This window comes from Neopsephotus bourkii, unplaced genomic scaffold (assembly GCF_033783945.1).
Source record: "Neopsephotus bourkii isolate Nb327-2 ecotype Australia unplaced genomic scaffold, CSIRO-AGI_Nbou_v1 NB_457, whole genome shotgun sequence".
Lineage (NCBI taxonomy): Eukaryota > Metazoa > Chordata > Aves > Psittaciformes > Psittacidae > Neopsephotus > Neopsephotus bourkii.
The window spans coordinates 503988-526677 of NW_026900959.1; the positions used below are offsets into that span (position 1 = coordinate 503988).

General features: G+C 51.6%; 2 protein-coding genes across 13 annotated transcripts in view; one reads left to right on the forward strand and one right to left on the reverse strand.

The window, feature by feature from the left end:
• NSD3 (nuclear receptor binding SET domain protein 3) overlaps positions 1 to 14972 on the reverse strand; it is a 35587-nt gene extending 20615 nt beyond the window's left edge. For 2 of the 10 annotated variants that reach the window (XM_061349677.1, XM_061349683.1), the window contains exons 1-7: positions 14711 to 14969; positions 6960 to 7705; positions 4196 to 4264; positions 3619 to 3778; positions 2602 to 2756; positions 1668 to 2171; positions 776 to 902 (exon numbers count right to left, since the gene is read on the reverse strand). In XM_061349677.1, coding sequence (XP_061205661.1) covers positions 776 to 902; positions 1668 to 2171; positions 2602 to 2756; positions 3619 to 3778; positions 4196 to 4264; positions 6960 to 7661 — 1717 coding nt within the window. In that variant the 5' untranslated portion in view covers positions 7662 to 7705; positions 14711 to 14969. Of the gene's footprint in view, positions 1 to 775; positions 903 to 1667; positions 2172 to 2601; positions 2757 to 3618; positions 3779 to 4195; positions 4265 to 6959; positions 7706 to 12979; positions 13111 to 14617; positions 14643 to 14710 lie in introns of those variants that run through there. The other 8 variants (XR_009724929.1, XR_009724928.1, XM_061349681.1 and 5 more) reach the window with 8 other exon arrangements.
• A 1288-nt stretch (positions 14973 to 16260) lies between these two features.
• On the forward strand, positions 16261 to 22544 carry LETM2 (leucine zipper and EF-hand containing transmembrane protein 2). 3 transcript variants are annotated; one of them, XM_061349653.1, is made up of 10 exons: positions 16261 to 16395; positions 16994 to 17411; positions 17814 to 17957; positions 18276 to 18410; positions 18801 to 19004; positions 19935 to 20054; positions 20644 to 20754; positions 20898 to 21022; positions 21743 to 21817; positions 22338 to 22544. In XM_061349653.1, exons 1-10 carry the CDS (start codon positions 16349 to 16351, stop codon positions 22411 to 22413), a joined length of 1455 nt encoding a protein of 484 aa, XP_061205637.1. In that variant the 5' UTR covers positions 16261 to 16348; the 3' UTR covers positions 22414 to 22544. The 3 variants fall into 3 exon arrangements, with proteins under 3 accessions (XP_061205637.1, XP_061205638.1, XP_061205639.1); XM_061349654.1 differs by having other exon boundaries at positions 20898 to 20984; XM_061349655.1 differs by lacking the exon at positions 20898 to 21022.
• Positions 22545 to 22690: the final 146 nt, after the last annotated feature.

The following is a 22690-nucleotide window of genomic DNA, read 5'->3' on the forward strand; positions in this document are numbered from 1 at the left end:
CAGACAAACGTCTGCTGGTAGGGAAAAGCTCAGTCCCATTAGCTATTGCTCAAGATCAAACATTAAAAACACAGGTATCCTGTTCCAAGCCCAGAGAGCACTCATCCCATTTATCTTTTTCCTTCTTCTCCACCACTGTACTACAAATTAAACTTCAAATAGCTGTTCCAGGCGTTCCCTTTTCAGTCTCAAGCTCCGTTATTTGCTTCAGGGGTGGTTCGCCCTCAGACATGACTTGGTGCTTTATGCTGGGCCCCTAACCGCCTTCAGAAGGCAAAGATCATCTCATTTTGCTGATGGAGTTAGCTGAAGCAGTTTAAAACAGTCACTTTCCTTTACAGAGGCAGGAACTCAAAGTCTAGCAACATCCCCATCCCGCTTCGGAGCCGTCCTTACTCAACTATGCCACTTCCAGAGTCTCCTCCTTTGATCCCAGCTGCAGTTAAGTCCCATTTGGTGCCAAAAAGCCATCACAACGCTCCGTTAACACACAGCCACTACATTGTCTTCTAAACCACCTCCGCAAGGCATCCATCCCCCTAAAGAGTTGACCGTGAGTTGCGGACACGAGAAGTTCAAATCCCAGTGATTCCCACCCCAGCGGCATCCCGTGTTTCTGGGATCACCTGGGCTCCCCGTGTGCTGCATCAGCCACGCCTGTCACAACTATTAAACAGAGAGATGTTAATAATCATTATTAACTCCTGAGAAACACCAGGGTCGCTGTTTGAATCGACATCATAAGAGTGCTCAAGGATGCTGCAGCTCTGCCTACCTGTGGACCCCGAAGTTGTTTCAGGAGAGGATGCGCTCTGCACCGCTGCTTTCTCATTTCTCTGACTCGATGAAGAATTCAGCTTCTCTTGTCCCTTGACACTTATTTCAGGTTTGTTCCCAACTCCCTTGAAAAGAGAAAGAAGAGAAGAGATCGTCTTAGCCAGCTTCTACACTTGCTGTTGCTCACAGGCACACTGACCCACTCCTAAGCCTCAGAACATGTATGGGTGTATTTAACCATTCTACCACTGAGCTGCTTCCCTGCAGAGCTTCCATCCCTCAATCTCCCCTTCCATACAAGAGAACAACACAAAGAATCCAGCTGCTTTTCTAAACATTACCTTCTCTATAATGCTTAGGATGAAATAAATACCCTCCAGGGAGAGAGGCAGAAGGAGGAGGCAAAGAAACAGTCCTAAACCTTTTCCTTACACTGACTGTGAGAAGCTGCTGTGCACCTGAAGGAAGCCAGGAGGCAGAACTCGTTTAGAAGTCAGTTATACAAAATGTAGTTATTGCTTTTTTTGGTACTTTATGAACAGTTTTGTTTCCCACAAATCCACTGGTTCAAGGTTTATAGAGAATTTCTGGATTATTTCAAGTAGGAAGCTGGAATTCCACAGCTTTAATACTTTGAATGTGTTATGAGCAAAGATGTGGCTGTCTGCAGGGTGCTGCCACTGGCCAGAGCAGTTACTCCCAGCAACGTCTGGGTGCACTGGAATGAAGAGTTCATGCACTACAACATGCTGTTGTCACATCTGCTGCCAGATGTAACCCCTCCAATGAAAGGAACATGCATAGTGAAAGCTTTGAGGTTTAAGCTCCACAATGAGACAGATTCGGGGTCGTTTATGAACAGGAGAGGAGTTGCTACCCACAGTACATACCTTAGTGGAATAAACAAACTGATCGATGAGCTTCCCATCCCCAGCAGCATTCTGAAGGGCAAAAACCTGCTCAATTTTAACAACTGGAGACATGTTACACTTTTGGAGGTCCAGGTTGTGCATGGTGATGGAAGCTGGTAAGGATTTCCTGGCTGCAGCCGTTTTCCAGGCGATTTTCACTGGAGGAGCCTCCTCTTCCTCCACACTCGACTGCCTCCGCTGGCTTTGCCTCCGCCCCTCAGCGCTCGAAGGCGATGCTGCTGCCCCAGTGGCAGGGTCAGGCTGGGTGCTCAGCACTGGTTTGGGTCGCCGGTTCTTCTTGGTCTCTGATTTAGCAGCAGCAGTCTTTTTGGCTTTAGACAAAGCCTCCTCTGGCTCTTTGTCTATATAAATGAAGGTGTATTGTTCTATCCTTTCTTCCCGAGTCATTTTCAAGGCTTTCTCAGCATGGGCAATACCAATATCCCACTGAGCACGCTCCCTTTGCGGCCTTGGTTTGCGAATCTTAAGGAACAAAGACAAGCAGCTCATTACACTGAAGACTGGGCCACAGACAGCACTTAAAATGCAGTCCTGAGGTTCTCCACACCTCTCAGGTAGCAGCTGTAAGTTCGCTTTCCATTTAGAGGGTATACAGGTGGACAGTGAAGCCCCTGCTCAGAGTACAGACACTCGAGCTGGATCGTTATGATCATCCCAATTAAAAGTGCTTGCCCCAAGTTACAGCTTCACTAAAGAACAGGCAGTATTCAAGCCTGTGAGGAGAGACAGAATTAATCCTCATTTATCTACTTTTAAATCCTCCTTATTTCCCTATAAACACTCTTTTCCTTCCACATCAATGTACAGGCTTAGCCTATACACTGCCTGCCCCACAGGGGTTTCCCTACCAGACACTGCAGGTAACCCTCTGCACAAAGGATGCTCATCGTACCTTCTGCTTCTCGGAGTGGTTGCTGGCCTGTTTAGCAGCCTCAGCCAGTAACTGCTCGTACTGCTTGTGGCCGTGGTACTCCCGAACCCGCTTCTCGTGCACCCAGGCCCGCTCCGGCTGGTTGCTGAAGAACTGGACGTGGTATTCCCGGGCACCTGGGAATGAGAAATGCTTGTCAGTGCTTTTAGCACCATCACAGAACGAGCCAGGTTGGAAAAGAGCTTGAAGTTCACCCAGTCCAACCGCTCCCCAGCACTGCCAAGGCCACCACTCACCCATGGCACTGAGGGTGTGTGAACACCTGCAGGGATGGTGACTGCAGCCTGTTCCAATGCCTGAGCACCCTCTGGGGCAGGAATTGTTCCTCAGCTCCATCTAAACCTGCCCTGGTGCAGCTTGAGGCCGGTTCCTCTTGTCCCATCCCTTGTTCCTTGGGAGCAGAGCCCAGCCCCTCCTGGCTCCATCCTCCTCTCAGGCAGTTGGAGGGAGCGATCAGGTCCCCCCTGAGCCTTCCCTTCTCCATCTGAACCCCCCAGGTCTCTCAACCATTCCCCATCACCCCTGTGCTCCAGGCCCTGCACCAGCTCCATTCCCTTCTCTGGCCCTGCTAAAGCACCTCAGTGTCTCTCTTGTAGTGAGAACTGTTTGCTCACGCCTTCCTCCTCCACATCCCTCATGCCTGCAGGTGGAAGCACCCAGATGAAGTTTAGAAGTAAGATAAGCCTAGCTGTAGAACAGTTTAAGATGCGAAGTGTATCTTGCCCACACTGAACACTCTCACACTCACCAGTGTCTCCTTGTAAATACATTGCCTAGTGAAAGACAAGAACACCGTGCACAAGCCTAGTTTGCACAGGCTCACCTGCAGAGGTAACTCAACAGATTCCAGCTTTAGCCATCTCAAGTACATTCAGCTTAGCATCCACACAGAACTCATCCCACACAGGAGCTCAAGATGTTTTGAACAAAGCAACCACAGACACCTGCTATGCTGTGCCAAAGATCCTCCTTCCTTACCTCTTGTATTGATTTTGGTATGGACATCAAGCTGCGGGTCACACGAAACCATGCACGGCCACCACGGGTACGTTCCCACCTTGGACCAAACCAGATCGCCAACCTGAAACTTGATGTCATGGGGGCCTTGTGTTGGAAGAGAAGGTAAGAACTGCTGGACCTACAAAGAAAAGGCAAGCTTGAAGGCACAGAAGACAACTCAATGCACAGAGAAGCATAGGAACATGTACCTTTCCCTTAGGTATCCCTGAGGTTTGATAAGCTAACAGCAGAGAACCATTTCTTTGAGGCAGGATTGACAGGAGATAGTCACTGGCAAACCAAGACACCCACAGCAACCCCCTGTCACCACCCCATAAAAAGCTTCAGAGGTCGATTAAGAACGTTGTTTTGGGGATAAAATAAAGCAATAAGCACAGGATGAGAGATGTTTTGATGCAGTCATGATTAACAGGAGGTTCAAAGAGACGGCAACTGATTTATGTGACAGATTAAAGGCCTGTCATCAGTCCCAAAATAGAAGTTGGAGAAGTGTTGGAGAAGTGTTGATGAAGTGGTGATGAGTGGAGGTACTAACCGGGGTTTCCTCCAACACTGCATCTTCTCTGGGTCTTTCTGGCAGCATGATAAGCCTCTCATTTGGTCTCTAGGAAATGGGTAACAACGAAGAGAAAAAGGGAAACAAACACAAACAAGGTAAGGGGCCAGGAAACCACACAAAGCTCATCATGAAACCAGGCAGAAACAGTAATTCTGGCCATGAAGGCAGCAAACAGGAACGCGATGGCTCCTTATGGCCAACCCAAACCAGAGTAGCATCAATCAAAAATGACCTTTCTTCCTACACTGTTCACATTACACCTACACACCCCTGTAACAGGTGATGGAAGAACATACTGTGGGCCAGCAAACCCACCTAGATTAGTAGTCAATGTCAAAGAAAGAGACAAGAGCACATGGAGGATACCCCCAGGGCTGCGAGCTCTTTGCAACAGCTACAGTACAAAAATCACATGAAACACACAGCATGGAACCTGTAAAATCCATGGTAAATTGCACAGAGTTGACAAATGTTATTTGTGGGATCAAAAGTCAACAACGTAAACCCCACAACCAGGGAAAGGTTGTGATGAAAGAGGGATCACCACGAGCAGAAGCCAACACCATCGGTGCAGCAGCAGTGATAGGGAGCGTGGTGACCCACAGCCGAGCAAGATAAGAGGTGGGACATGAACTATCTTCTGAGCCAGGGAGCTGACTTTTGCTTTGTCAATAGTCAAAGGACTCAAAGAGCAGCCAAAAGAAGAGGCAGACACACGCAGTGAGAAACCAGCTATACTGGGAGTGCCAGTTAGGACTAGTCCATTGAAAACAGAGCCCCCAGGTTAGTGGAAGCAGCATGCTTCAGCTCAGAGAAACTAGGAAACAAAAGCATCACCGAGAGTAATGATGCTCAGCACCTCTTTCAGAGCTGTCTGGAGAAAAGGAGCAGTTAAAAGCAATCATATGAGTGTATCCTGGGCAGAATTCCTTCCTCCCTGGTGCAGCAGGAAGCACAGCAATGACCCCTGCCTTTCTTGCTCTAATGGAAGCTTCACCCATGCAGGTTGCAAGCTTCAGCTCCTCCCAGAACACCATCAGAGAGCTTGTTCTCAAAACAAGCTTCAAGTGCATTAATGTCAAGTGCATAATGTTTTCATTTCACATCAGCCTTTCAAGTGTGAGCATCCCCACACAGTCAATGGCAGAAGGAGGAGACAACCTCACTTGGGAACAGCCACGCTGAGTAGAGAAGGGTAAAACAACCAAAGCTGTCCCTGAAGCTGGGTTTGCTCCCATTAAGATGACCCTAAGTTACATCTCATCACTGCTAAATATGACAAAAGTGTGCATGCTGAAGGGGAAGTTGTGCACTGGAAAGCCAAAAGGTGGAAGGATGGTACTGAGACCGTGCTAGGTAACTTGCAATGCAAACCATCAGCACAAAGTCCTGCTCATGGCTGTTATCTGCTCTCTGTAACAAGGGCGAGTAACATCAAAGATCTCAGTGCATCACCACCTTCTGAAAGGGAAATGGAAGCTCCAAGGGGAACAAAAGCACGACTAAGAGTCCTAGTGAATCCTGTATGGCACATGCGAGTAGGAACTTGGAATGTGAGAGACAAGAGTTTAGTTCAGAATCATTCAGGTTGGAAAAGGCCCTTAAGATCAAGTCCAACCATTACCCCAGCACTGTTAAGCCCACCACTAAACCATGTCCCCAGGTGCCACATCTACACGTCTGTTAAATCCTTCCAGGGATGGTGACTCCACCATTGCCCAGGGCAGCCTGTTCTGCTGCTTGACAACCCCTTTGGTGAAGGAATTTTCTCCCCATATCCAGTCTGAACCTCCCCTGGTGCAGGTTGAGGCCGTTTCCTCTTGTCCCATCCCTTGTTACTTGGGAGAAGAGGCTGCAAACAACGGTGTGAGTGTGAAATCAGAGTGCATCCCATTAAAAACACCACCACATCAAGTGTATGACTCTGCTGCAAGCAGATCAGAGCCTTGATCCCCATAGGCCAGGATGTGCTCCCACACCTACCAGAAGCAGCAGCTATCACAGGGTGATACAAGTGCTATGAGCTGCCCTGGTCTGATATGGAACCTCCCTATCCCTGACACCCCCCTCCACTGGGAAATACAGAATCCAGCATCCAGATTAGCAGGAATAAGCAAGAGAAAAGGAAGCCCAAGTCATGAAGTGGCTTCTAAAAATGAAAGGGAAACAATGTTTGAGAGGACCAGGACTTTGCTTCCTGGAATCAGTTAAACCACCACTTACAGACAACACCCCTTGTGCAACCACAGTGCAGTTAACAGGTATCAAGAGTGAAACCTCTAAAGTTTACCAAGTCAACTGGTATTTGTTCTGCCTATTGGTTTATACTGGTTTCTACACGTGCTTCATAGCTGTTGGGTTTCATACATAATCATAGCATTTAGAATATCTTTCAGACACTCATTCAAAGCTGCAATGCTCCTTCCGGTGAGTAACCCAGCAGCCTGTGTGCTTTGGGCCCAAAGCTCCATCTTCACCACTCCCCAAAGCACAGTAAACATGCTAAAACACTAAATAGGATTTAAACCCCACGATACAACCTTTTCTAACATCGATTATGTCATATACAGCCTTTTACTGTCCTAGAAGTACAGGTTCTGGCAAGATGAGCATCAGACAACAAAGCCTCATAGCTTTACATAGGTAATACAACTAAGAGTAAGGAGAAACAGTGCCCAAGACGCATTACTCCATCAACAGTACCAGGTATACAGACGGCTGAAACTCCGATTCCACTTACATTTTGCTCCTCTGGTTCTAATTTGGGGATTTTGTGTGACTTGCGCTCTTCCGAGCGGGAAGAGTCATGCTTGCTACTCTTTTTCCTTTTCTCTTTCCTCCCTTCATGTTTCGCCTTAGCATACTCACTCGCTTGTACTTCATTTAAAAGGTCCCCACAGAGGGAGGACTCAAACAATTCCCTGCCGTTCTGGATAGTTTTGGTTATTTTGAGTTTGATCTCTGGTGAGCCAGTCTTCTTTGGGATCACCGCCGCTGGGACCGAAGCTGGTGGTGGTGGTGGTGGTGGTGGTGGAGGTGGTGGTTGTGGAGGAGAAGGCTTCTCCACCGCCTCATGCGGCCGTGCGCTCGAGTGCTCCAGTTGGAAATACTCGGGGGGGCTGAAGTTCCTGACGGTACCGAACCCGTTGGCTGAACCATTGGGGTACTGGGGGTACACCTGGTATTTGGCTTGAGGCTCGTACATGCTGATGGTCGGGGGGTAGCCGTTGGTGAGGGGGGGGAGCTCCTCGGCTGCTGGGGCAGGGTAAGGGAAGCCCTGCTGCAGCGCCGCCTCGTAGGGCGTCTGCCCCCCATCTTCGGCAACGTCGCTGCTGCCATCGAAGGCGTCCTCTTGGCGGATGTTGGCTGAGTCAATGAGTTGAGGTGGTTGCTGAATTGTGTTTCCCATGATCCCTTGCATGAAAGAGAAAGAGAAATCCATTGTTCTGCTCCAGCATCCTTAGCTTTCCCTTCTTCTCATAGGGCCTATAGGTGGGAAAAGGGAAAGGAGAAAGCGGTGTGAATCGTAAGATCATAATTAAGCAAATTGCTCAGATTTAAGACCAATTCCCAACCCTTTCGTTCAGCAGCACCCTGTTGTGGATTTAGAGAGTACTACTGAATCATAGAACGGTTTGGGTTGGAAAGGACCTTAAGATCATCCACTTCCAACCCCCTGCCATGGACAGGGATGCCTCACTCTAGACCTTGTCATCCAGTCTAGCCTTGAACGCTACAAGGGATGGAGCATTGACCACTTCTCTGGGTGCCCTGTGCCAGTGCCTCAGCACCCTCACACTAAAGAACTTCCTTGTCTCTAACCTGAACTTCCCCTGTTTCAGTCTGAACCCATCACCCCGTGTCCCATCGCTACAATCCCTGATGAAGAGCCCCTCTCCAGCATCCTTCTAAGCCCCCTTCACACATCTCTGCAGAGCAGCTTTTCTAATGACCACTTTCTTCTTTCCCAAGACACCTGAAGAAACGTTCTAAGCACCTCCAAGTGCTTACAGATCTACCAGCCCAAGTGTTACAAAGCCACAATAGCAGGGCTAGATTTCCACCTGCTCCCTGTAGCCCTTCCAGCTTGGTGCAGGGAAGCACAAAGCATGCATCCCCCCTCAAGCACACAGAAGATACCAAGTTCTCTTGACACCACAGTCACTGCAAACTGGACAAGGCCAAAAACCCACCCAGAGACCACTCAAAACAACAGAAACCTCTTCCCTTCCTCCCCACCTCCTTGCCAAGGCTACAACCGGATGAGCAGCCCTTAGGCTGGCTGGAGCCCAAACGTTAAACCTTTAGGGCTTCAACACTACATGGATCTGAAGGAAACAGCCTCAGCATCAAACCAGCTCCAAACCTGAGGTTTGGAATCACTGATGCAGGTTACAGCTGAGAGAGCCATCACACACACACACACACAGTTGCCATTTTGCATTGCCTATTAAAACATGACAATCAGATGAAACCCAAGTTTGATTTCCAAACCTCAATTACTGGCTCAGCAAAGGCGTTTGCAGTCACCTAAATAATCCCAGTGTTCAATAACAAGTGACCTGAACTTCAGGTAAGAACCAATGGTTTGCTTGCAGACAAGGTCAGTTTATCCCTTCCAAAGCAAACACAGCCTGGTGATATTTATCCTGTCCTTGTGTGGGCACGAAGGAGGGTTACTGTGCCCTTCTGGTCGGGGTTTGAAGTGACATTAACACATCCCACAGATACTCCTCATTATAAGAAGCTCCATCTAACCCTGCCCACATTCAATTCTCACCTCATCTCAAAGCCTTACCTAATGGTTTTCAAAACACTGAGAGCATTTCCCTCCTCCAGGGCTGCAAAAGGAAACTGAAGTTATGAGAGCAGTGAGGACGAGCTTCACACTGGGGGTTACACTGCTGTTTGTGCTCATCTTTACAATCACAGAGGCCCCTTTGGTGCTGGAATGAAGCGACCAAGGGAACAACTTAGTGGCACAACAGCAAAATTCACTGAGTGCAGTAACCACAAACCCACCCCAGAACTGCTGCCAAGGGGAGGGTGCACTGAGGAGCAGCACCCAGAGCAGGGCTGGGTACCAAGGCCAACACACAAAACCACCAGCTCCAGGAAGAGGAAGCGGCACTGTTTGTCCTCCTCACCCACTGCTTGTGCTTTAGGTCTGTGAGCCTGAAGAGCAAACAACACAGTTCTCACCCTAGCAACAAACTGCACCTGAGGCTGCTTCTGTTGTTACTGAAAGCAGGTTTAAGCTTCTTTTTCTTCTGGGTACTTAAAACCCCCCTAACTTTATCATGAGAAGCTGCTGTGGTCACCCTGGTACATCCCATGCTGATGGGCACAGTCAAAGCAGGAAGAGTTTAACAGAGCTTAGAATTACTTCCAACTTCCCAGTTTTGGAAGGCTTTGAATAAGAGATAAATCACGTTCTTTCACCCAAAAACAATGAAAGTAAGGCCATCCCCTTAGTTCAGCACCATGTTTGTTCAATAAGGGATCTGCCGAAGAACATCACACCAGGACCCAACCTTTGGCGAGGCCACACCAGAACTATATCAAAAGCAAAAATCAACTTGAAGAAAGAGAAGCTCCAAGACAAGAAAACTATAGAGTTAAAGAGTAACCCTGCTAATGTCTCATGGTGCTTGGATAACGCTGCTTTAGGTCATCCTGAGGGTGGAAATGCTGCGAGCTTTGGGCCCTGCTGGAGGATGCTCTTCTGATGCGGGCAAAGAACTTCAACACATCTCATTCCTCTCCTTAGAGGCAAGAGCAGACCCTTCCCCATCACACTGGCAACTTCCAGGCTTGCCTTAGAAGAGCTTCCACACTTGGGGACATGAACCCAATCGCTTTGTGCTATGTTTCACTGGGACACCAAGGTTGAGTTATGCTCTAGCCCATTGCAGTGCTCTGTGTTAGGCTACATGCTAATCCCATCTATAAACATCACTCTGAAGCTGAGGATCTACAGACTGCTGAGTGTTTCTAAGCCTCAGCTGTGTTCCTATGGGAAGAGCTCCCTTTCACAAGGCTAGAGCACCAAGCTGTGACAATACCCCAGGCTCCTTGTCACGGTCACATCTAAGGGTCTACAGTGAGATGCAGCACTCAGAGCAACACAGAGAGGAGTTCTTGCCTGTTCCTTCAAGGAATGCTCACACCAAGGCAGCTTATTTTAACTTGGAAGGGCTGGAATAAGGTACAGCAGCAAACCCAGCAGTTTTGGTGGTGTTGAGAAGTCCTCTCTGCTAATACACATATCCAGAATATATGATATATTCCATATCCCAGAATGGAATTAAGGAGATCCAGGCATGGCATTAGAACCCTAAAGCTGCAAGCCACTGTCTGGTGGCTCTTATCTCTGCTCACAGAGTCCTTGGGTCAAAGTCTGCCCACGCTGCCAGTCCCCAGGTAAGGCTGCTCCTAAAGCTGCCAACACACTCGCCTCCACAAGGTCTATGTGTTGCCAGCACGCTTCATTTTGTTACCTGGCGAAGGCTGTGGGTTAATGGCCTTCAAAACTCTCTTTTTCCATTGCATTTAGGAGTTACCAGCACAAGAGAGGAGTCTGGTTATTGAAGTAACTCCTTTGTGGAGCTCACCTGTGCAACACAGCCTGCTCTTCACACCTACCTCAGTACCTCCCCATGCAGGCTGCAGCACCAGGGGCTATTGCTTCACTGCTACTCCCAAGTCTTAAACCTCAGTTGTGGTGCTCTCCTCCCACAGAGGTTACATCATCTGGAGCTTCTTCCTTCCCTGCTGTCATCACAGCTCTCACACCCAGAGCTCCCAACCCTCCATAGCTCTGCATTGCTTTGGTTGTTTCCCAGTGAAAGGACAGCCCCTGGAGCTACCAAGGGACCAGCACCATCAACCCGGAATGTACAGGAAGGTCAACAGCCAAACCTCAGCAAGGATCACTTTGTACAAGTCATTCCCATGTATAAGTCATCCCCACTGCTGTTGGAACATCAAAGAGGCTCAAGAGAGTGGGGCCTGTCCCTCCTCAGCGAGGGAACACCACCTAAACTCCCAGATGAAGGTGATTTTCAGCAATACACATTGATCCTGCAAGAAAGCAGCTCAGAAGAAGGTTTTCCCATCACTCTATTAAATCACAGTATCAGCCTCCTGCAAGCTGTAGGATTTCAGTTCCGAACACGATCCACAATATATACACCACTGGAACTGAACCAACAGCTAAAGAAACCTATTAGTTCAGGTCTATAGGAATCAGACACTTCAGAGCAGCTGGGAAACACCATGAAGCCATCAATACCTTCCAAACCACAACTGGATGTCCTAAGGAGGGAGAAGAGTTTGTCCTCCAAAACTGGGGAGAGAAACACATCCTGCCCATGGCCCTTTCCCTGTAGGATCTTCTGCCTGAGCAGGGAATGAGCCTGTTTACAGACACTGCTTGAGCAAATCTGTTCATGGGAGAGTCTCAATTCCAAGTACCAGAGGGGAAAGCAAATGAACTGAAGCATAAAAGCAGTACAAGGTGATGGGAGGTTAACCTGGTAGAGCTCTTCAACTCACAACAAGTTTGCTTCACTTCCCAACCCATCCCATCCCATCCCAGCATCTTCACCCGAGTGCGACTCAAACCACTCAGGCCAACGGGAAGGTTTCAAAGAGGGCTGGAACCCTCTGGGTTCACACTGGCACTTCTCTAAAGCCATTTTTAGCAGGAGCATTTTGCAACTTCCCTCCCAGCAAACCAACACCCCCCCTCCAGTATTCCTGCTGGGCTGCAGTGCACTAAATAACTGAGTCCTCAGATCATCAAACTGCTCTGACGATGCTGATCCCATCTGATGAGAGCTGCTCTTCCTCCTAGACAAGGAGCTTTGTGCTCCCACAGCAACACAGGAGGGCTTCCCTACTAAACACACCCCCATGGATCCATCCACTGTGCTCCTGAGCTCAAAGCAAGGCGAGAAGATCCCTGGAGCTGACACAACATCGAGGGAGGATTTCCACAAAGCCTTTTTCTGTATTCAAGGCACCCTTTCCTGGTGACACCCCCACACGGGGAGCCCTGCCTGCAGCAGTTGGTTAGCGCTTGGGAGAGCCAAGCCGATGGCAAACACATCTGCTGTGTGAACAGGAACTGTCCTACTGGCTCACTGAGCTGAAATAGCACGCCTTTGAGTCAGCTTTATGTGCTCAGTGAACGGTGTCACCGCCTCGTCACCCTCAGCCACACTTCCGATCAACAGGCTTGAAAGCAGGAGTTCCAGGGATGTCTTTACACAGTAACAACAACCCAGCTCCCATCCACACTGAGCTAAGGCAGAGATTCAAAGATCTGTTCACATCATAGAAACCCAGCCTGGTTTGGGAGCTTAAAGCTCCTCCTGTTCCAACCCTTGCCATAGGCAGGGATACCTTCCACTAGAGCACGGTGCTCCAAGCCCTATCCAACTTGGCTTTGAGCACTGCCAGGGATGGGGCAGCCATTCAACCCATCCCATCACTCTCATAGTGAAGAACTTGAGAGCTCATCTCAATCTCCCTTCTATCAGGTTAAAGCCATTCCCCCTTGTCCTACCCCTCCATCCCTTGTCCAAAGCCCATCTCCAGCTTTCCTGTAGCCCCTTTAGGCACTGGGAGCCGCTCTAAGGTCTCCCTGAAGCCTTCTCCAGCAGAACCAGCCCAGCTCTTCACTGCCTGAGTCACTGCACACCCATTCAGTGCCACTTTCCACGCTGTTTCATTCCATGTACCCCCATGTCTCACCCATGCTGGTACCGGGCATCTCCAGCATCTCCTCTGTGGGGCTGAGCTGAGAGCTCTGCTGTAGGTGTTTCACCAAGGACAGCTGCTGGGCTGGAACCAAGCTGGCTCGCTCAGGTTTAGAAGTGATGCAATCAGCTCCTGTTGTGTTTCCATTCCTGCTCTTAACACCTGGAACCAGGTGAGACACTTGAGGCTCCTCACCAGCACTGAGCACAGCCTCACCTTGCCTATGGTCACGTCCAAAACCACCTGCGGAGCTGCTTCCTTAACCCTAACAGCCTTCTGTGATGCTCACAATATAGGAGCAGAAATAACAGAATGAGTCCTCCCCAATTCCTGCCACCGGGATTTGCAGCCTGCTCTGTCCCACTTTGTCCTGGATGCCCTAAGGAAACCATTCATGGAAAGCTTGCTTTGCACACGTTAAGACAATGCTGAGTTTTCCATGGAATCCTATAACAGTTTGGGATGCTTTGCAACAGCACAGAGCTTCGTTAGCAGAGGAACCATAGCCCGGAGACCCTCCTGGCTTCAGCTGGGCTCTCCTGGCAGCTACCAAGGGTGAATCAGAGGCCTCTTGACAAACCTGAAGGTGGGTGGTGAGGCCACCTGCTTCCCTGGGCCCCTTCCTAAAGGTGCTTTGCTCTTGTTTAAGGCCAGAAGAAAGAGTCAAGGCTGAAACCTGGGTTTGGGAAAGGCGCCTGAACAAAGTTACCCCCAGAACAAAACAACTTGGGCAGCAGCAAAGACAACGCTATGGATTAAAAAGGCAAAGAAAAGGGGTCACTTTGGGGCTCTAAATCATTGGGGTTTAGTCTCAGAAGCCAGATCTTTAGTACCAGATCTTGTAAGAGTCGTGATGTACTTCCACATCTCAACCCAGCGCAGTAACTGCAATGTATCCCATAGGAATCCCTTCAAGCTCAGGCACAGTGAGCACACTGAAAGCCTCACAACACTGTTGCATGAACACAAACCATGCGGTCCTCGATCAGCATCCCCTCCTCCGTGACTCCATGAAGCCCATGCTCACTTTCGGGAGCCAAACCTTCCCAAGCAGTGCATTATTCCCATTGTAACTCTTATCTGCCCCAACTTCCTCTGCGCATCTCGACACTAAAGCCACAGGAACAACCACTTGAACAGGCTACAACTTCTCCCTCGGCTCCCATTACCTTACACCGGCTTTTGGGGCGGTTTGTACGTAATGAGCAGTATCAGCATTAGGATTCCTTCTCATCCAAAACCTTCAGCTTCCATTAAAACTGACCCTTCCAAAGCAAGCCGGGCGGGACACACAACGAAGCAACAGCACCAAACCCACCCCAAACCCATCCAAGCGCGCTCTGTTCGGCATTCCAAACACAGGAAACCCTTACAACCGAAAGGGAACCGAGGGGTACGGCGCCGCTCACACACACCGAGCCCGAGGTTCCCTCCCCTCCCGGACCCCCGTTACCTGCCGCGGGGAGCCGCCGCCTGCGCAAGCCCGGCCGGAGGGAGGGAGGGAGGGAGGGAGCGGGTCCCCCTGCCCGGCCCCACGGAGCCTGCGTTCCGCTGCTGCCCGGCCCTTGCCGCGGGGTCGGCTCGGGACAGCCCCGTTCCACCGCCCCACCGCCCGCCCAGTGGGGCCCGCGCCGGTGCCGCCGCAGCGCCGGCAGCAAACATGGCGGCCGCGGCCCCTTTAAGCCCGGTTGGGTCGGCGCCGCCACCGCCCCCGCTGCCCCTCACCTTCAGTGTGTTCCATTCTAACTGCCCCCGCCGCGTCCACCCAGCCCAGCGGAGACAAAGGCCGGCGGCGGGGGCTGCGGCGGCGGGCGGGCCTCCCGCCTCCTCCCGCTGCAGCAGCAGGCCGCGATGGAGCCCCGGGCTCGATTTCCGCGCCCCCGCCGCTGGCACCCGAGCTCCGCCCCGGGAGGCCGCCCGCCCCCCCACCGCCCGCTCCCGGCCGCTGCGGCCAAGGGGAGGCGCTCGGCGGGGCGCGGGCGGGCGCGGGCGACCGCTGGCGGCGGGGGAAGGCGGCGCTCGGTGCGCTCGGCCCGGTCCCGGCCCCGCTTGCGCGCCCTCCGCCTCCGCCCCCCCGCCGCCGCCGCGCACGACGTAGCGACGCCACCGCCCCTCGCATCCTATTGGGTACCCAGGCGGCGTCGGCCGCAAGGCATTATGGGGGTTGTAGTCCGGAGGGGTCGCATCGGTCCCGTGTGTTCGTGGCCCGCATCCCGAGGCGCTGCCGGTCCCTCAAGCCTCACGGTGAGGCCTTTGAAGCACCGAGCCCAGCCGAAGGACCCGGGTGGGAGCGGGGAGGGAAGCGCCGTCGCTCGCGGTAGGTTGTGAGTGGCAAAGGAGGCATCGGGATGTTCGTGGTTAATTCCCTTCCTCCACGGCCCTCCCGTCTTTATTTAGCCCAGGAAAACACAAGCGAAGCACACGGAGTGAATGTGCCCTGCGGCGAAACCAGCACGGCGGGGGTGGGGGGAGACAAGGGAAGCAAGGAAAGGCGAAGAGGGTGGGAAGTAAACGCGATGTGGAGGTGACACCCGTGGACAACAAAGCAGGAAGGATGAGGTAGGCGGCGATGAGACCAAACACGGAAGAGGAAGCTGAGACATGATGGTCTCATGGCCCCCAGTGTGAAGGGGGGAATTGCTGTGTGAAAGGGGATGGTAAGGCAATTCTCTTTCAACACAATCAGAGGTGGGCTGGGAAAGGCCTTCCCTCTCCCTCCTGTGCATTCTGAATGTGTGGAATTAAACGTTAATGGTCACTGCATACTGTTCTGGTGTCCCCAGCGTAGGGATGTGGAGCTGTTGGAGCACATCCAGTGAAGGGCATGAGGATGATGAGAGCAGCTCTGCTCTGGAGCCAGGCTGGGTCAGCCTGGAGAAGGCTCCTTAAGGGGAGACCTTAGAGCAGCTCTAGTGCCTGAAGGGGCTGCAGGAAACCTGGAGAGGGGCTTTGGGCAAGGGATGGAGGGACAGGACAAGGGGAATGGCTTGAACCTGCCAGAGGGGAGACTGAGCTGAGCTCTTTAAGCAGTGCTGCCCTGTGATGGTGCTGGCACACTGGGATGGGTTGAACGGAGAAGCTGCGGCTGCCCCATCCCTGGCAGCGCTTGGACCAACCCGCCCCAGTGCCACCTCGGGTCAAGCCCCGCCTCCTCCCCGCTCCTATTGGGTGTCCTGTGCGGCAGGGCCGCCATCCCGCCTTCTGATTGGCTCCCTCGGGGCGGGCCGTGCCGCCGCGCCGTGGCGTGATGGCGATGCAGCCATAGAGCGGCGCTCGCCGTTCGGGAGCCGCCGGTGGGGCCCGCACCGGGAGCAGCGGCCCCGAGGGGGATGAGGGTGCCTCCGGGGCCCGAGCCCGTCCGCTATGGCAGCAGTGGGATGGAGCCTGGTCCGCGCCGCCGCCAGGCACAGGTAAGGAGCCGGTGGGGCTCCGGGGATGGGGATAGGGATGGGGTAAGCGCACCTCGGTGGGGGGGGTCCCGGGCACCGCAACGCTTTGCTTTAGCCGTTTATATGCGGTTACTGGCGCTGTGCGGTAGCAGCAATGCGTTAACACGCTGCAGGGATGCGTTACAAACGATTCCTGGGTTAAAGATGGGAAATGCAAACGTTTGGTTTACCTAAAACACAGGGATTCCGGTGGGTGAGGTCTTCTCCCATTGGTAACGGAGATGGGAGTTTGTCCATGCTGCCCAAGTGATGCTGCTGGGGCAGGAGATACGATCTCCGTTCTGAACACATGGTTTGGGTTTAAAACGGGCAAATATGGAGCAGTGCAGTTGTTAGAAGGGTTTTCCTTCAGTGTGAAGTGCTGAGCTGTTCTCCACCAAAAGAGTTGTCAGCACTGGATGGATCATAGAGCACTGCTGTGATTCCCAGTACTTTGCTCTCAGACCCCTTCAACCCAAAGCAGTCTGTGGCTATGAATTTGGCACTAAGGCCATTAACGTGTGTCTGAATCCTGGGTACCATGGCTGCTCTGCTCTGACCTGCTTAAGCTCCTTCCCAGTTTCAGAGGCTCCCATCTCCTCGTGCACTCCAGTTCCCCGCTCTCCCCAGCAGTTGCTTTTGCCCAAGCAGTGGATCCTGGTTTAAGCTGGACCTGTGTCAGAGACTCTGAGAACCATCTGTGCCGTGCTCCCGTGGGTACCATCCTGCCCCATCCACTGGCTGCATCCCTGCGGGCATTCCACACCTCCAGCTGCTCACACCAGGAAGAACCCACATCCCGCAGCGATGTGACCCATAAGGCTCATCCTGACACAGAGAGGCCCAAGGGGACAAGGTCTTTACGCCAACGAGTTGTGGGGGAACTGAAGCATTATTACAATGGATTCCACTTGCTTTGGATCGACACAAAGGTGGCTGCCAGGATGGTGTGGAGGCTGCTGCATGGCCAGGTCCTCACTAGGAGGGAGAGAAGAAGGGTAAGTGCTGCCTGGCTGAAATGATGCCATAAGAGGCTTGCAGTGATGGAGAGGGGCTCTTCATCAGGGACTGTAGCGATGGGACAAGGGGTGATGGGTTCAGACTGAAACGGGGGTTCAGGTTGGAGATAAGGAAGAAGTTCTTTATGTGAGGGTGCTGAGGGGCTGGCACAGTGGTGAATGCTCCATCCCTTGTAGCTTCAAGGCCACATTGGGTGACATGGTCTAGTGTGAGGCATCCCTTGCCCATGGCAGGGGGTTGGAACTGGGTGATCTTCAGGTCCTTTCCAACCCAAACTCAATGGTTCTATGAAAGGAGCTGAACCCCTCGGTTTCCACGCTCCTTTGGAGCCCATTTGTGTGCCTGGTTGAGTGGGGATTTCTGCTGTGTCTTCTCTACAGCTGCTGAGAACTTGTGCAGATCTCTTCCGCCTGGTTCCCTTCCTGGTGTTCGTCATCGTCCCCTTCATGGAGTTCCTGTTGCCTGTGTTCTTGAAGCTCTTCCCTGAAATGCTGCCCTCGACGTTTGAGACGGAGTCAAAGAAGGTTTGTGTCCTTCCTGAGGGCGTTCTCCAGCTCATCAGAGCATCTCTACAGCTGCACACAAGAGCTCTTGTTTCCTGCCTGGTGCTGTGGGTGAGGAGCAGCCTCATGCACAGGTTGAGGACCCAGCTTGTTCCTATACAGAGCACCAGGATGTGGTGGTTGTGCTGTAAGCAATGATCAGCAGGAAAGCACACAGTTACCTGCATCAACCCAAGCCTGTTTGCTTTCAGCCCTGAAGCCCTATCCCATCTCTTTCCCACAATCCCCTCCTGATTTTCCAGTGGAATTCCTGATTTCTGTTTCGTTTCCTAAATGAAGGAAGAGAAGCAGAAGAAGAGGTTAAACGCGAAGCTGGAGTTAGCCAAGTTCCTGCAGGAAACCATTGCAGAGATGGCCAAAAGGAACAAAGTGGAATCAGCACAAGGAAAACAATTCTCCTCTTATGTGCACCAGGTAAAATGGGCAGGTAACAGCACCAGTCCTTGCATCAGCTTTAGTGCTGCTGTTTTGGGTAGAGAATGAGGGATTTGTACTAAGATAGCAGAGCAGCACAGAGCTGTCTGTCTGGGGTTACTATTAACTGGATGCCCCCCTGTTGCTGTCCTGCTCGTGACCCCACCACTCAGAGCTATCCATATGGACAAGCATTCCCATGCTGGAGCATCCTTCAAGTGGCCACTCAATGCTGTTTCCCTTTGGCCTTTTAACTGTAGGGTTTGGTTTCCATGCAGAGGCTGAAAACCCAGTGTGAGAAACAGGAAGGGCCCCTTCCAGAGATGGGGGGAAGAGGATCCTTCCCAAGGTGGGGTTCTCTTTGGCCCTGATGCCTCTTGCTTTGCCCAGATCCGTCGCAGCGGCCACCAGCCCAGCACCCAGGACATCGTGCGCTTCTCCAAGCTCTTTGAGGACGAGCTCACCCTGGAGCACTTGGAACGGCCTCAGCTGGTGGCTCTGTGCAAGCTGCTTGAGCTGCAGCCCATTGGCACCAACAACCTGCTCCGCTTCCAGCTCCTGCTCCGGCTCAGAACCATCAAGGCAGACGATGAGGTGAGCTTGAAGCAGCTCAGGTGTCCTTGCGCTGGTGGAGCGCAGGCTGAGACTGTGCCCTCTGCATCACTGCTGCTTTCCAGTTCTGGGATAGGCATCGCGTGGAAACACCATGAACCAAGTGAATTCAGGATGAGTTTATAGAGTGGCTGCATTCCTTTAGGGTGGAGAAGGCCAAGGGAGAATGTGCCTAATGGGGTTGCTTAGCACATGGAACCAGACTTAGAGGTGCACAGGAGGAGAACAGGTAAAGGTCATCAGTTGCAGCAAGGGAAATTCCATCTTGATAAGGAAACAAAGTCAAACTCAGTGGGTAAACAGTGGAATGGGTTTTCCAAAGGCTGTGGAATCCCCGTCCCCAGGGATGCTCAAGGCATACATGAAAAGGCTGAGCAATGTAAAGAAATGTGTAAGTTAACCCTCTGTTGAACAGGAGGTTGGACTAGGGACCTCCAGAAGTCCCAGCCTATGTTTTAGGCTTGTGGAGGAGCTGTGGTTTGAAATGGTGTAAAGAATCCTATTAGGACACAGAAGAAAAGACCACAAAGGTTACTGCTAGGAAGAGATGAGGAGTTCTGACAGGCACATGCAACTAACCAGGTTTACTAACTAGTTAACTAACCAGCTAACTAACTAACCCAGGTCCAGCTTTAAAGCCTGCAACTGGGGGTGTGAATGAGCTCTTTCCTGGAGCATCACATGTCACAGATGCCTGTGGGAAACCCAAAGTCATTAGGATCCAGGTTTTCCATCCTCTGTAGCTGAAGGCTGTCAGAAGGAATAACCCACAAAGGTTCCATTTCGTCTTTGTATTGGGGTGACTTCATGCCCATTTACCTAAGCAGACCTTTCCATGGGCTCAAGCCCATCAAGTACATCAGGGTTTTGGCTTACTCTGTGCCTGGATAGGAGCCTCCCTTTTCGTTGCAGCTGATTGCCAAGGAAGGAGTCAATGGCCTGAGTGTGTCCGAGCTGCAGAGCGCGTGCAGAGCCAGAGGGATGCGGTCACTGGGGCTCTCAGAGGAGCAACTGAAGGAACAGCTCAGACAGGCAAGTCCACCCCGGTGTGGTCCTAGGACACAGTGAGCAGCAGTGCTCAGGCCCAGCTTCACCAGGGGTTCATCCATTCCACATGGATCCTCACCTGACAGAGCAGTTTAAAGGCATGAAGGATCCAGATGATGGCTTGGACTAAAGAGAAGACCAAGTAGCATCAGGGCCAGCTAGAAGGAAGATGAAGGGAGGGTGTGTGGAATATGATTTAAGCTTCTAAAGTAGCCAAGACTTGTACCAGAGCCAACACCAGTGTTCTGTAAGCATTGAAACAGGTTACAGACAGTGCAGTAGGTGCTGTTTGTGTAAGGTGTAGGTAACTCAAAGTACTTTGCTTTAGCTGGTGGCTGCTTCTCAGTAGTGATGTTTTTCCCTCATGAGCAGCTGGGAGCATCCTCTCCAGTGTATATTCCATTTGGTATCCTTAACTCTTCCAAACTATTCCTTCTCATTGTGGCGACTTAAATCTGTGCAAGTCAAACTCCAGATACCTTTAAGCTCCTGAAGGACGAAGGATGCTGTGTAAATCAGTACTGACATAAAACCATACATGAAATACCTTTTCCTTCTGTTTTTCCTCCAATAGTGGCTGGATCTGCATTTGAAAGAGAACGTTCCACCTTCTCTGCTCCTGCTTTCCCGTGCCTTGTACTTGATAGATACAAAGCCACAACCTGCTCCAGGTCCCCAAAAGCAGGTGGGTTGTTTGAACAGAGCTTTCAGGTTAATAGCTCAACCATTCCACGTTATAAAGATGAAGCCCTGGGACAAGGATCTTGTTCTTTGATCCTCCAAGTGGGCTGAGGTTATAACTGTGCTGAGCTCAGTGTTCTTCTGCAGAGAGGTGAAACTGCTCCAGTCACGACATCCACTCTCGAAGGCCAAGAGACCCTGATGGATCCTGCCCCTGGTGTACAGGGAGGAAAGGTTGGGAAAGAGCAATCTCTGAGTAGGACAATGAGGCTGTACTGCTGTAATCTTTGGGAAGAGCATGGGGACAAAGCTTTCCAGAGCTAGGCAACACCCCCTGTTTGACACCATTGCCCAGAGCACACAAGCAGTGCATGTGCTTGCATTGGGTTTGTGCCACAGAGCCTCATGGTTGCATGCTCCGACTCGAGACAGTGAAAGGTAGAGAGAGCTATGGCACATCTTGGCCTGGTGCTGGAAGCAGCACCAGGACACCAGGATTAGGGTTAATAACCCAAGTTATTGAGTATCACAGTGTTGGCTTCCAGCAGAGGGGCACTCACAAGCTGCTAAGTTGCTTTATCCACATACAGAGACCTCAATTCAAGAGCAATTAGCTCAGGGAAGGCAGTTAAAGGCAACTTGAGACTTGTTTTCAGCTCTCTTAGTGAGCTGGGGAGTGGTCCAGGACAAGGAGGGACAAAACACCTGGAGCAGGAAAGCCAGAGGGGATGGTTCTCAGCATAAGGCTCGAGAGAATTCCTTGGGTTAGTCCAAGCTGATAGAAGCAGCAACAGGATTGAGGGAGGGCATTGTGGTGACTGCTAGGAGTACTCCCAAACAGCACTGTTAGGTTGGAGATGCTGACCTGGAGCTCTCACAGGCGTGCAGTGCAGGGAGCAGCCTTACTTGGGAAGGAGAAGGGGCTGGATGGGATGGAGGTAGAGCTTTGTTTCCTGAGGCTTCTATGCCTTAAAGCTGCTTTTTCCTTAAAGGATGAAGAGGTTGTATCCCAGCCAACAGAGCAATTGCCAGGCTCAGAAGTGCCAGCAAAGCCTCCCCCTCAAGAGGTAAGCTTTTCCAACCTCAGACTTCCCAAAGGAGATTGTTCTTTCCACAGCTCCCAAGCTGGGGATGGATGCTACAAGGTGCTGGGGATGGATGAGAACTGCATTGAGGGCTGCTAAATACAAACCCACCACACTTGACAGGCACTGTGAGGAATTCCCAGTGTGCCTTTCCCTGTGTTCCTCCTTAACATCCATCCATGGACCACGAGGATAAACCCACCCTGGGGTTATGTGGCCTTTTGTGCCTGTAAAGTCCTTTCTACAGTGTCTTGTGCCTGTTTTCTTGCTGTAAATACCTGGTGTCAGTTTAGCTGCTTACACAGACATCCAGGCTGCCCATTGAAGGCAAGTTTGAGCCCAGACTGGCGTTTATCAACAGGAGAACGCTCCTTTCCACAGTAACTTTGTTCTAGGTCTGCTTCCCATAGGGGAAAATACCTTCTTCCAAAGAATTCCTTGCATCTTGAGAAGCGTTTGTCCTGATAACTGCCTCAAATCCACTTCTTTCTCTTGCATCCAGACCCAAATGGAAGCATCTCGGAGCAGCAAAGCCAGCGCCAATGGAGCATAGCCTGGAGCCAGCGAGGACTGTGTGACACCGGGAGAGCAGCACTGTCCCCTCTGCCCCTCCTCGGAAGGAAAGAGGGATTCTCCCAGAGGATGCATCACCCAAAGAGGTGGCAGCAGCCCTTGGGGGCCTCTCCGTGTGCAGGCACTTACCTGGATGGCACCGGCTCCTCCGTTGTACTGGATCCCCCCCCAGTTTAACTTACTGTATGTTAACAGTGATGCTGCTGTCAGTGCTGTTGCTGAAGGGGGTGTTTGTGCTCAGACCTCAGGAAAGGCAACTCTTCATTGCACTAAAGCCCAGAA

Excerpts from the sequence above, each read along its gene's own strand:
- LETM2 (XM_061349653.1), top strand. The coding sequence starts at position 16,349 with ATGGCAGCAGTGGGATGGAGCCTGGTCCGCGCCGCCGCCAGGCACAG. Across the intron at positions 17,412-17,813 it reads CTAGGAGGGAGAGAAGAAGG|CTGCTGAGAACTTGTGCAGA; the intron begins GTAAGTGCTGCC and ends TCTTCTCTACAG. Across the intron at positions 21,023-21,742 it reads CTGAGTAGGACAATGAGGCT|GATGAAGAGGTTGTATCCCA; the intron begins GTACTGCTGTAA and ends TTTTCCTTAAAG.